General features: G+C 33.2%; 1 protein-coding gene across 1 annotated transcript in view; it reads right to left on the bottom strand.

Annotated features, from left to right (window-relative positions):
• Positions 1-757: 757 nt before the first annotated feature.
• LOC109679405 (ankyrin repeat domain-containing protein 26-like) overlaps positions 758-14,828 on the bottom strand; it is a 73,709-nt gene continuing 59,638 nt past the window's right edge. Inside the window, 1 exon segment of the mRNA XM_074055407.1 lies at positions 758-928. Within this exon segment, the coding sequence (XP_073911508.1) occupies positions 758-928 (171 nt within the window).

Genomic DNA, 14,828 nt, shown 5'->3' with positions numbered 1-14,828 from the left:
AACAAAAAGAAAATTCATTACTAGCAAGTTTATTGGTAACAAAGTAGAGTGACAGTGAAGCAGTTTGCTTCCTTTTGCAACTCAGCAGATGTTGTAAGTATTAATACAAAAAGTACTAATGTAATTTTTAAATGGTTACACATTATACTATTTTAGAGTATGATAATTTATTTCCTTACTGATGAGTATATAGACTATGTTCAGCCTTATATAGGAGTAATTCTATAAGTATATTTAACATACATATGTATATATTAAAATGTCTATAAATGTCATTAAGCATATATCCTTAATGTATACATTATATACAATAGTTATATATTACGGCCTATTTTATATTATGCATGCATAATACATGCATTTATCAAATGTGTGCATGTAAGTCTTTCCAAGTCATGATTTCCTATCTGAGAAAGATACAATTCTAGAAGTGAAGATGTTTAGCTTAAAAGAATAATATATGGGAAATTTAGTCACACACTACTAAGTTACATACCAAACATTATTTATCCATTTAATTTAACAATAGTGCATAAGAAAAATCTTTTCCTCATATTTGTCAGCTTTTGTTATTATTTTTAAATGAAACATTTGTCAATGCAAATGAAAAATGGCATCTCATTGTAGGTTTCTTTGAGAACGCCACAAGGCCCTAGCAGAAGCATAAGATGGGTTCATCATTACCATTTGCCCAAATATAAATTTGCTGTCTATGACAGTAACAATTATCTATTTTGAAATACTTCCCATTTTCTTACTAATCATCTTTTTCATTCTTCTTACCAGTTTTTCTACTCTCTCTCTGTAGAAGTAATCCATCATCACTGAAGTCAGCAGCAGATGCAGTGGCGGTGGCAGCAGCACCACAATTCAGCTTCTCAGATACTTTCATTTTATTCCTTTTATGCTTCTTTTGCTGTTCTCCCACCTTTAATGAAAGTTTGAGACTAAGGATAATTGTCACTTCTCAATAAAAAGAACTATCCTTGTTTTCATTGACTATCACTTCACTCTTAATTTGTCATGGTCTTTGTCCCTAAAATAATTTTGTACTTGGTGTAATTTTACTATTACAGGTCATTGACCTTTTTTGAAGATTCTGCTTCATTTCTGTTTGAGTAAGGGAATTCATTACAAAATGGGCCCTTTATTTTTTGTCTTCTTCATCAACTCATTGCTATCCAACACTTTAACTTCCTGCTTGACTGGCAGGAAGCCTTCTTCTGTCTTTGCTGTTTGAATTTTTCATTAAGCAGCCAGTTTTAGAGAAAGTACAGTATATGGTTTCAGAAACAAGAGGAAGTTTTCCCCTTCTTCCACTAAGCTATTCTTCCCCTTCTTCCACTGCCTTTCATAAGTCTATTTTTTTCCCTTTGGATCCTGGGATATGGAAAAAATGAGGGTACTAAATTAAATGTATGGACCAAATGGGCTTGAAGACAAGTAACAAGAGTGAGACTGCTGAGCTGCTAGTATGGAATTCTGGAAAAAGAGATGCCCTTCAGTTATCACCATCACTCCCTGTAACATTTTAGACCTGAAGGACATGTAAGGAATTACCTGTTAAGACCATATCTACATACAACAGGAGTGAAACCAAGAAAGATTCAAAGCTTCATTCAAAGCTCTAGAGAGGATTGACTACCATTTTATGGCACTGAAACTTTGAAACAACTCCAAAAAGCAGTAGACACTGGAACAGATAGGTATAGGGAATGACTTCATAAACAGAACTCAAAAGGCTCAGCATCTAAGAGAAACAATGAACAAATGGGACTGCAATAAACTAAAGAGCTTCAGTACAGCAAAGGAAAGAGTTACCAGACATGAGAGACAACCAACAGAATGGGAGAAAATATTTGCCAGCTACTCATCCAATAAGGGACTAATACCCGGAATCTACAGGGAATTAAAAAAACTCAGCCCCCCAAAGAATCAACGCCACAATGGGCACATGAATTAAACAGGGAGTTCTCAAAGGAAGAAGTAAAAATGGCCAGTAAATACATGAAGAAGTATTCAATTTCCCTGGTTATAAAAGAGATGCAAAGCAAAACAACACTTAGATTGCATCTCACCCCAGATAGAATGGCTTAATCAAGGGTAATGACAACAACAAATGCAGGCGAGGATGAGGTGAAACAGGATCCCTTATATCCTGCTGGTGGGAATGCAAATTAGTACAACTACTATAGAAAGCAATATGGATATTCCTCAAAAAAACTAGAGATAGAACTGCCATATGATCCGTTGATACTGGTCCTGGGCATCTATCCAAAAGTACATAAAACAGAATATAGTAGAGACACCTGTACACTGATGTTTATTGCAGCACTATTCACAATAGCCAAGCTCTGGAAACAACTCAGATGCCCTACAATAGAATAATAGATCATGAAATCATAGTATTACTCAATGTAGTAATAGACTGAAATAATACAATGGAGTATTACTCAACCACAAGGAATAATGATATAAAAAATTAAATAGCAAATACAATTTTTTTAAAAGTCCAAATTGCTGTAATGTGACTCTAAAGTCAGAATACATAGGAAACATAGAGCGTACTAACTTTAAAAATTTATACTTACTTATGCAAAGACATTTTGTTTGTAGGCCAAAATTTTAAAACCATTTTCATTAGACAATATACTTAAGATTATAAATTTCTAATAAATAATGTCTTAATTAATGCTAAACTCCTAGAATATTAGTAAAGAAATTCACAGAAGATGTATATATACAATATATACTTAAATTCTTTACTCTTTTTAAATCAAAAAAAATTTTAGTCTTACTTTCTTATCTAGGAAAGAACAATGTAAGATAATTCAGTATCAGAAATCTTAGCTGAATTGCCATGTGACAGATTTTTAAGTATCTTTCCTTTATAGTTCAAAAGTATTTTCCTAATGCTACGGATTTAGAATGTGATAAAATACTCTTTTAATATTGATAAGAAAAACATTTATGAAATGATGAATTCTTAAGAGTATTTCAGACAATATCAGTGTTCCTATCAGATCTTCTCCCATATTCTTCAAAATTGTGGGCACTACAAATTTTTGTTGAACTTGTAATTAAAGGAGAAAAAAGAAGGTGAAAATTTCCTGCATAGACAGGCATAGCTCAGCTGGTTAACTAGATTGGTATGACACAGTGGAAAGTCTCCTGAACTCAAAGTAAGTCTTGTCTCTAACAATGAACAAGCATTTGCTCTTGCACAAGTCATTTTTCTTAGCCTGATAATCTTCTAAAAGTAAGGATTTTACAACTTTATTTTGCCATATTGTTATGAAGGGTTAACGAGATATGAAAACATGCACAAAAGAAAATAAAAGGAAAGGAAAATGTTTTGTAAGATGATCTATATTGGAATCCTAATTAGCTTTTTTTTGGAGGGTGTAAGAATGAAATACAGCTTTTTTTAGTAAATGCTGAATTCTTACTTTGGTTATTCTCTGTTCTTTCCTTTATGTATTGTCATCAGAGCAGATCAGCTATTTAATAATTTGTAACTAAATTTTTATCAGTATATTGTACCATTAAATTAGATAATAAAATTTATTGAGCTTATAAGTCATTTCCAAGCCAGAAAATGAGCAATTATCGAAATGTCAAGGCCTGGTTTGCACTATTACTGTTCCTACATGACCTAATCAAACACAGATCAGTGATAGAATGGTTCTTTTCTGTGTTTATCTCCAGCTGACGTGGAAGACAAACCCTCTTTTATACATAGATACTGGGGTGTTATTGTTAGAGTAAACAGATAGATAGCCTTACATGAGCAGAAAAGAGGATGGGCCCTTTCAAATATAAAAAACACCCTACACTTGTAATTAATGAACATCTCTTAAAGGGGCACATCTCTTTATTTCAGGGATGAGCATGTGTATATTTAAAATAAAAGCCACAGTTGTCCACTAGGACCTTCCAGAAGTGGCACTAGATGAATGTAAAAAAAGATTCACCATGCATATGCCTCGCCTCATTCTCCCCACTGCCCAGGTACTGGCCTTTGCACAACCTGTTTACTTATACCTGATCTGGCCACTTTAAGTGGAGGTAAGAGTGGACCTAAATTCCTACAAATTTCCCCTCTTTGTTATCTAGCTCTTAACAAAAGATACCTAGTGCAATAGCTTCAGGGCATTTGGATTCCCTGTCTTATCTACCCCCACCTGATTTCTACTCACCTTTAAATAAAAGCATCTTTCTCTACTGCTCACCTCTTTGCCTGTTTAGTTTACTTTCTGCCATCCCTACTCCCTCCCCTTCATAATCTAATTTTAGACACTATGCCCAGTGGGCCACTACAATGCCATCACTCCCACCTTATCACTGTCCACTAGTAGCATCAGGCTAGGGCTTAACTTTCTTAAATCCAACCAATCTACTTAGATTCAGAGAATTATGCACAGTGGTTCCTTTTGGAAGCAAAATATGGAAATATTTTGAAAACTTAAGCCAGAAACTCAAGTAGCTGAGGAAAACAGATCATGTAAGGGGAAAAAATTAAGTTGACATCCATATGAGGGAAGGATAATATGGGATTCCCATAACCTCAGAAAAGGTGCTACAGAGGATATAAAGGGAACTTTAGTACAGATCTGGTAGTAAAAAGAAGGGTAACTCTGATCTCCTCCTGCAGCATTATTTGAACATGTTTGAGAGCATATATGAGGGCTGATCTAAAATAACAGAGGCATAACTTCACCTTAGGTACTTCAATACACCTGTTTTTACACATAATTGGCCACATTTTATGAATTTGAAATTGTGCCTTTGTGAGTAAAATATTTGTGAGCTGAGTGACTGCTACCCACTCTAGAACACACTAGGATATTAAAAAGAATAAACAAATATAACTATCCAGCTTATCATCTGCATGTATATTTGCTTGCTTCTTTACTAAAAATTTTACCATACACTGTTTTTCACCAGACCAAGTAAAACTATTGTGAAGCCATCCTGTGGGGGAAGAAGAAAACAAAAGCAATTTATAGTGCACAAAATGATGCATTTCTCAATTGATTTGAACAATCTTATAAACATAAGCATACAGAGAGTAAATAAACAGTAGTCTCTCTGTCCTCTCACTTTGCTTTACTTTTACATGTGCTGCTTCTTTCCTTTGAAATGCCCCTCCCTTGTCTAGACTTGCCACATGGCCTGCAGTCCTCCCCAAAACTCACATCGAACATTGAAAGAAGCCTTTCTTCTATCACAACATTTATCATGGTATTTGGAGTTTTGTAATTGCTACCACCTGAACCAAAAGCTTATTCAGGGAAAAGCTCTGTATTTAATCTTTGTGGCCACAAACCCCAACATACAGAAGATAAAGATTTTGAGTATTTTATTGAATTGCTTTGTGAAATTTTCATCTCCAGAGCAGGATTTCTCAATCTGTATTCTAAAAAATAGGTACTTTCCTGAATTACCATGACACAAGGAAAGTTCCTATGAACAGCTGTTTAAGAAATTTTACAACAGTATGCATTACATTTCCAGTATTTAAAAAATTATTCACAGCTTCTTAATCACTATTTGGCAATGTTTTTGTAGCATCACATACATTCAAGGAAGTAAGGTTCAATGTGTACAGTCTTGAGAGCTTTCCAGATGTTTGGACTCTTCTACCAGGTCATGGAAAAAACTCATACTATTCCATTCTATCTATGGTGTTAGAAGCTCATATTCAAATGTCGGGTGTTCCTATGCCAATGTGTTGCTATGGAAGTGGGCTTGGAGTTTAAAGACCTAGGATTAAAATGAGCTTTGATTTCTTTTATAGCATAGAATATTTTTGTCATAGTTGTTAGAAAGCTCAACAAAAATTTTTCTCACTTTTAATGATAATTCAATGAACCTGATGTATATCTACTATTAAAATTGCTTTTCCTTTTAGTTCAATTTTAGCTAGTACTTAAAAATTATTTTTATTTTTAGAGAGATATACATCAGAAATAAAAATAAAGTGGTTTATCAAGAAAAGTTCTAATATTGATGTATGTGAATTTTTTTAATATAATAAGTGAAACTAAGTTAAAGTATAATACAATTATAACTGATTGAACTAATAAGGCATCAGACATTTTAAGAATAATATGACTCTTTATACTTTATTTATTTATTTATTTATTTTTATTTAGGCCAGACAATTACATATTTATTTGAGTATAGATCTTAAGCTAAGTTTTGAATTTTTTTTTTGTTGGTATTGGGTTTGAGCTCAGGGTTTCATGATTGCTGCACAAGCACTTTACAACTTGAACCACTTCACCAGCCCTAAAATCTCAATTTCTAACTTCTTAAATTTGAGTCTACTTCTAAGGTATCAATGTAAAACATGTACCATATTTTTATGTTAATGTAATTTTGAGAACATAGAAATCTTTTTTCACAATGTACTTATTAATGTAGGAATTATAAACTCAAATCCACACAGAGGGAAAATAGGTGACATGAGGAAACACCTAGGTGTGGGGCTTGGGTATACTTAGTATCCTCTGCACAGGCACCAAAAATCATGTGAGCTTCCAGATGACCATATTTACTTGTTGAAGAGTGATTTGGAGTCCAGTTTTCTGCAGGAGTCTCCAGAAGCTTTAAAGTGGACTCAGTTTAAGGATACAAACTTAGTATCTCATCTATGGGCCACATTAAATCCACAGGCCTTGTGATTTTTATCCTTGCCATGGGAGTTTTGAAATGATTGGTTACAAAGCAAGTATTTGCATGTGAAATCTTTTCTTTCTTCAATATCATATTTAATAAAAAAATCAGGTCACAAAATCTATAAATGATGCAGGGGTCTCTGACCTTAACAGACCCTGAGATCTGCTATCACACAACTTCACATGAAAAGAGTTCATGATTTGCTATTGTTCTCAACAACAAAAGCCTGCTGGTTCTTGACATTTGTTGACTTGATGACCTGAATGATAAAAAGGAGACATGAAATCCTTAAAATGCTAGGGTCTATTCATTAACTACTATCCACAATCAAACTTTCAAAGCAGTTCTGAAAGGCAGTGAATGACTGATTATTGGATGGAAAAGGCTGTTATTCTGTTAGCCAATAGTTATGGCCAATAATACACCTAGTTACTTTCCAACCATGGCAGTAGAGAAAGACAGATGAAAAACATACTAATGTTATTGAAAAGGAGAGATTGGAAGAAAGTAGTACCTAATCAAACTCTAACTTTTCTAGAGATGTTTAAGTTTTTAATTCACATATTACACTTTTCTAATTAGTGGTTCTTGTCTAGGAATTCTGTCACAATATTGAGGAAATATTTTGAAATATCCTTGTTTAGCCTTATTTGATTTCTGAATCAGTCTCTTCAGGGAAAATTTGTGAAATCTTTCATTTGCACAAAATTTGTGCAATCTAGTTGAGACCAGAGAAGCAATTGTTTGTTCTTATATCTCAGCCATATGACCAATTACCTTTGTTATTTGTGGATTTGGCCAAAAGCAGGAAATAGGCAGTCAATACTGACAACTATATTCAATTTAATTTCTGAGGGTAGGAGCAGAAAGGGGATCAGAAACTTCAAAACAACTCTATTTACGTATACAAAAATACAAACAAAAATATCTCCCACTTCTCAGCAAAAGATAATACATTTGAAAGCAGATTTAGACTCTCATCTAAGTGACTCTTTCTGCCAGAATAGAATAATATCACAAGTGAGTTATTTGAACTTCTTTTTTGTTTTCCATATTACCACTTCCTAGTCATTGCCAGTCTGGTTTCCTCAAATTCCACTAAAATTGATCTCTATAAACATGTTTGAAACATGATGACTTTTTATTCCCCAAATTGGAGAGCATCTTTTCTAGGCACATAAACTTTAAAAAGAAGTTTAAAGAAACAAATTTTCTTGGTATTTTTCCTCTATCACTTAAATTCCAAACTGGGTAGCATAGTTGTAATTACTTTCCCTTTCTTATTTTGCTTACTCAGTCTCATGTCTGAGAAGAAATTCTTTGGATATAATTACTTAACAGCAACAAGATTACCATTTGTTGTAAATGGCTGTTTTTTTTTTTTGAGTTTTATGATAATGCCCACTTCCAAAGCAAATTTTGCTTTCCTATGTTTTCCAACATGAGAAAAAAAATGGTGCAAAACATGTTTGAAGAACAGAAAGTCTTTACCTTTAAGAGCACCAGTGTGTTTTTTTGTATTTGCTATGATTGGGTAAAAGAAATCTTGTACAATTTGAAGCTTCTTTAAAAGTATCAATATTTAAAGTAAAATCATTGAGAAGTTATTCAGAAAGATTTTCATTCAGGGAATGCTTGGCTTTTCTCTGGGGCAGAATCTGAATATATCTGTAGATTATATATTAATATTGAATGAATTTTAATTTCCTGATTTTGATCACTATACTGTAGTCATATAAGATAATTTATTGGTTTTAGGAAATATAAGTTTTTAGTGAAAAAAAAGCAAAATGTCTGCAACTCACAAATTGTTCAAAGAAAAAAATCATTGTTATAAACCTACATTTAGGTTTATCCAGCAATAAGAGGGAAAAGGGAGGGAAAGAGCAGAACTTATATAGTATAATGTCAACATTAGGGAATGTTATTTATACTATTCTTACAAATTTTATATAAGCCTGAAATTGTCAAACTAGAAAATTTCTAAAAGAAAAAGAAATTTTAAAATGATATTAACAAATTATAGCTCATTGCATAAATTTAACTGGATACATATAAATGCAGAAATTAAAAGTTTGATGAGGTACAGATATTTATATTGTCTCAAATTACTTCCTCCAAGACATCAAATACTTATGAAATGAAAAAATAATATCAGAGAGAGGTAACCCAGCAAATACCACTGATTACATCATTAATAATAGGAAAATAAAAATTACAGGTCACATGACAGGATGTCATGAAAAAAATCACAGAATCATTTTTCTGATCCTCTTGTCAAAAATACATGGCCTGAGCAAAATTATAATTATGCATCAGAAAAATCCAACAGAGGGACTTTCTACCTCAAAATATTTAAGATCATTAGGGTCGAGGAAAGACGATGGGATGTTCCAGACTGAAGGAGTATGAGGAATACAACTGAGTGAAATCCATGGATCAGCATGGGATCCTCTTGCTATAAAGGACACTGTAGACAAGTGGGGAAACCTGAAAACAGCATGGGGATTAAATGATGCCATGTATCTAGGTAAACTTTCTGATTATGAAGGTTGTATTTTAGTTATGTAGAATGTTCTGACTAGTACAGAATGTGCACTAAATTAGAGATAATTGCATCTGTTAGCAGTTTACTCACAAGTGGTTCATGGGGAAAAATCTTGGTATTAGATCTGAAACTTTTCTCTCATTTTAAGACAGATTTTAAAAATTTAATCAAAGATGAATAGACAAATAAACAGAAAAAAGAAAATCCACGGAGAAATGTTTCCCCATGAGGAAAGAACTATAAATCAGTGCTTAAAGTGGAAATTATTTTAAAAATTAAAAAGTTTGATGACATTATGACAATTATAATACATTAAAACATTGACAATGGCTATAGAACAAATATCCCAAAGTGTGTCTAACTGTTCATATCATTTTAAAGTGATAAAACTAAAAAATACAAATAAATATACCTAAAGTGATAAAGTGATAGTAACTCCATCAAAGTATTAATGGCAGCTTGTTTTTTTGGGCTTTGTAAATTGTTAGCATTTAGTCAGTTTGCACACATAAAGCTGCAATACTGACTTTCATTTGTAGACTCCAGATAAGAGATAACTAAAGATGCCAAGAAACAATTTAAAATATTGCATGAATTTTCCTCATTCATCTACAACACAAAAATATTCTCCTTCAAGAAAGTTTTTCAGAGAACAGGAAGACAAAGAGGTCCTGTTTGAGGATTGGGTACCAGTGGGAAGGGGAAGATATGAGGAAAGGGGGACAGAGGGTGAATATGGTGGAGATATTCTACACATGTGTATGTAAATGGAAAAAATGAGATCTGCTGAAACTATTCCAAAAGTGGGGAAGGGAAGTTAAAGGCAAATGATGGAGGAGGCAAATTCAATTATAATAAATTGTGAAGAAGTTTTCCAAATGACACAATATACCCCTGGTACAAAAATAGTAAAAAAATTTTTAAAAATTTAAAGTTTATTCACTTATAAATGAAAAAAGAAAGTTTTTACATTATATAAATACTAGGAAATAATTAAAATGTTATATGAACAGTCCAAGAACATAAAATATTTTTTTCTTTGAAGTCTCTATGCTCTTTGGAAAGCTTTGACGTCACATATAAAGAAATTGTAGGGGAGATGTTCTAAAGGACCCAGATTCAAATTCAGTGGGACCTGTAAAGAAAAAGATGTCAGAGTTAACTAAGATGAGTTAATTTTAAAATGTGAGGACCATAGCTGTGTTAGTAAGTAGGAAAATTTATGTATGACTATAATAAAAATTACCATTGCACTTAAGTTGCCAGTAGTTGCACACTAAATTCATCATCATGACCAAATATTACGATGGAAGGCTGGTTTTCTGGCCTTCCGTTCATTTGTCTACAGCCATGTGCTAAGTTACCATGATAAGCACTGGCATTAGAAGGTGAAGGTGATATAGTCTACTCTTTAACAATCATACATAATAAAATGAAAAATCAGACACAATTTCCACACTGAGTTTGTATTGACACTATGCCAGGTATAAAACAGGGCTTTACTAGAACATCCAGAAAGGAATTATATCTCAGTTTTATGTCAATACTGTAAGCTTTTGATAGAGATTATTTGAGTCAATATTTGAACAATAAGGAAAAAGCACACCAGAAAGAGGAAAGCAACTCTGAAAATAGCTAAGGGTGAGGCAGGACATTATGAATGGTAGGTAGTTCCAGTGGCCAGATGCTGGTGCAAAGGGGCAGAGAAGGGTGAGTGAAAAGAGATAAAGCTGAATAACTTGATCATAACAGAACTGATTTGGATAATTTTAGGCCATACTTAGGAAAATTAACCTTTTCCTGGGGACAACAAGCAAACCAATGAGAATAAATGACAGGATAATTTAAAAGTCATTTTTCAAGTGACAGTTAATGAACTGTAGTTGCTTGACTAATTATTACCAGAGAAATTTGGAATTGTCTCCAGTAGAATGGCTTAATATGGTGCCTGGAACACTGGTTAGAGTTTGGGTTTTTGGTCAAAAACCAGAGGAGGTCATAATGCCTTTGTTTTCCAAGAACAGTATTGGTGTCTAGGCTGTCAGTTTATAGGGAGACAGAAGTGAAGAAAGTATTGAGTGAGAAAAAGAAACACAGATTTTTTTTTAAAGCTATGGACTGTGAAAAAATGAGGAAGCATGTAATTCTTTAGAAATTGTTATGTTTTCACATCTTTCATTGGAATAATATATGCAAATAGATTTAATGTAGAAATTATTGAGTAAACAAAGGGAAAGGATGACATTTGCTATATAAGGCTTATTTCAAGAATCAGTTAATCTAAATTTATTCCATAAATGCTGGTAACATACCTTCATTCAAATCTCTGGTTACTCTTTCATTCAATTCCTGCTGCTCCTGAAACAAATCAAATATTTTTCATTATGTTCAACATCAATAAGAGATCCCATCATAAAATGACATATCACATATTAAATGTGGCTTTTAAATAAGATTTGAGAGAGTAGGCCTAGATTAAGGATTCCCATAAAAAATTACACAAAATAAAATCTGTACTTATTGCAAGTTTAGATCATGTACATAATCTCATAAAAAGCATCATTAATATTGGTCTATTGAAGATACTCCATTTCAGAAGAGTGATAGTTTGTTTTATTTATAAGAGGTTAAATAATCAATTATTATTTTAGACTGAATGCATCACTTTGCAATTCTTAATGAAATTCTGCCTTCCATAAAACTTAATCCATTTTTCACTTTAAGTATATGTTCTTTAAAATGAAATTTGCAATCTCTATGTTTGGAAAATTAGAAAATAAACATATGTTTATTTTTAGCAGAGAACCAACAATACAGAAAAAGGGAAGTAATAATATTATAATGTCATGTAAAAATTATACCAGCAAAAGATTAAAAATATTATGCTAGCTTGATTATAACTAAACATTTCTTTATCAGATCCGAAGATTTCAAAAAGTTTGCTTGATAAAATACATTAGAGCCACTTTTAAAACATTAGTTTCTTTGATCCATGACTTTTCAGAATTGGAATAAAGGGAAACAGTACATTGCCTAATTATGATTTAGATTTCTATTAGAAATTAAGACCAATTATCTGTGAGTGTGTGTGTGTGTGTGTGTGTGTGTGTGTGTGTGTGTGTGTGTGCGTGTGTGGTTTTTGAGACAGGGTCTTGCTAATTAGCCCAGACTGGCCTTGAACTCCTGAGCACCTGGCCTAAGCTGCCCAAGTTCTGGGAATTATAGGTAAGAACTAACAACATCCAGCATGGAACAATTTTTTAAAAGACTTGACTGTCATTATCCACTTTATTATGAAATATATGGGAAAGCTTCAAAGTACATTAGAGACTTCCAGGAGACATCCATGATATTATTCTTTCTCCATTAATATGAAAGAAAACCTCAGGTATATGGCTACAAGTGAGGGCAATTTAGAAAGACTGGAGAGGGCACCAGTAAGTAGAAATTACAGACCAGGATAAATTCAGCACAATTGAATTTCAGAGCTACGAAAGAGACAGAGGGAAAGTTTTTCTCCAGTGGATCACAGAACAGTCTTACCCTCTAAGACCCTTTGCCCAGTACTAGCTGCAGGAACAGGCAAATTGTGCAGTGTGTCCTGGCCCACTCCATTCCTAGGCACACCGCAACTTGCTAATTTTCAAATGGAGTTTCAGTCCAGCAGTCTAAACTTACTGAAGATGAACCAGAGCTACCTGGTTCCCCAAGTCTCCTTCTTATGGCAAGATACCAGCCCAGAGTAAGACATGGGAGCAAACAAACTTAGTGGAGTCAAAACCACTCACTAGTTGCACATAGCCGCCTATCCCCTACCCAATACTGCCACACATGGCAGGAGCTGCCATGTAATGGGTTGGAGATGGCCCACTCTCTGAGCTACACTACTGCCTGAATTACTTGATAGGACCTAACTCTTCCCTCTAGCAATTACTTCTCTCCCAGTGCCTCAGCCAACCACCAACAACTGCTTCCCACAGAGGGGAATCACAGGTAATTATCCTTTTCCATTCCCTGACTATATTTTCTTCTCTGCAAAGATTATACTGTATTCTTACACACTATTAATTCTTATGCCTTCATCCCATATACTTCACCCTCTCCCAACACTTCTTCCCTTTTCCTTCCCTGAGAGTGACCTCATTTTACCACTTAATTATTAATTCATATACCTTTATTAATTTTTAAACTCTTAGTGGGTACTGCATAACAACCCTAATTCCTGTCATATATAAAATTATTGGTTTTTGTAGATGATGTCTGCAATTTTTTACTTAATTTAAGTATGTAGTTTGGTTTGAATTGTTGACTTTGTCATTGTCAAGTTATCTTCTAGCCCAGTAGTGAGAAAATAGAATACAGCTCTACTGTATTCAGGCCTGGCTGATCACTAAGAATACTTCAACTGAAAAATTTCAGGTTATTAAAACTTCCAACCAAAGAGTTGACCTCAGATGCATAAATCCCAATCCAGAAATATAAGTAATATAAGAAAAAACAGCAACATGATTCCTCCAAAAGGGAAAAATTCCACAACAATGGACTCTAAAGATAGTAATGTGCATAGACTTTCAGACAAAGAACTCAAAAGAAAAATTAGAAGAATAAACAACAAAATTGTAGAAGACATGAATAAATGCCTGAATTAATTCTGAAAAAACAGACATGAATAGGCAAGTGAAATAGAGAAGAAAATGAAAAGTTTTAAAAAGGAATTCAATATAGGTATAGAAACCTTTTTTAAAAAAAGCCAAATCAATATCCTAGAAATATAATTCTCAAACATCAAGAAGTTCAGGTGAAAGCATCATCAATAGACTAGATCTACTTTAAGATAGAATGTGAGAGCTGGAAGTCAAAGTAGATGAATTAAAACACTCAGATAATGATAATGAAAAAATAAGAAGTACAACTGGAACATGAGAGAACTCTGGAGCACAAATAAAAGACCAAATCTATGAGTTATGGGCAGAAAAGGAGAGGAGGTACAAGTGATATGATAGGAAACATATTCAATAAAAGAATAGCAGAAACTTTCCCAAATCTTGAGAAAGAAATGTTCATCTAATAGAGAGAATTTTGGGAACACAAAACAGAGAAGACTGTAAAAGAACCTCCATACCACATGATATTATAGGTAAACACTAAATACATAGGACAAGGAAAAATTTTTGACAGCTGCAAAAGAGTAACACCAAGTGACAAACTCATCAGAATAACAGCAGTTTTCTCAAAAGGTACTCTAAAAGCAAGGAGAGTATGGAATTATATATTCTAAAACTTAAAGGAAAATAACTAGCAATCAAGATTACCGAATCCATAAAAGTTATCTTTCATAATTGAAACAGAAATAAAAACCTTCCACAACAAAACTAAAGACTGCACACAGCCTTGCACACAGATAAAGACAACTGTGAAAATACACGAAAAAAAAACTTCACAAGATGAGTAGATAAGAAAATGAAATAAGAAATAATTAAACACAACAAAATAATAGGAATTACTATACACCTTTTGATGATAATTGTGAATGCTAATGGTTTCAATTTTCAAATCAAAAGACACCCATGGAGTGCATTAAAAAACAAGACTCAAT

The sequence above is a fragment of the Castor canadensis genome, chromosome 15 (genome assembly GCF_047511655.1).
Source record: "Castor canadensis chromosome 15, mCasCan1.hap1v2, whole genome shotgun sequence".
NCBI lineage: Eukaryota > Metazoa > Chordata > Mammalia > Rodentia > Castoridae > Castor > Castor canadensis.
This window is presented reverse-complemented; position numbering and strand designations above follow the sequence as displayed.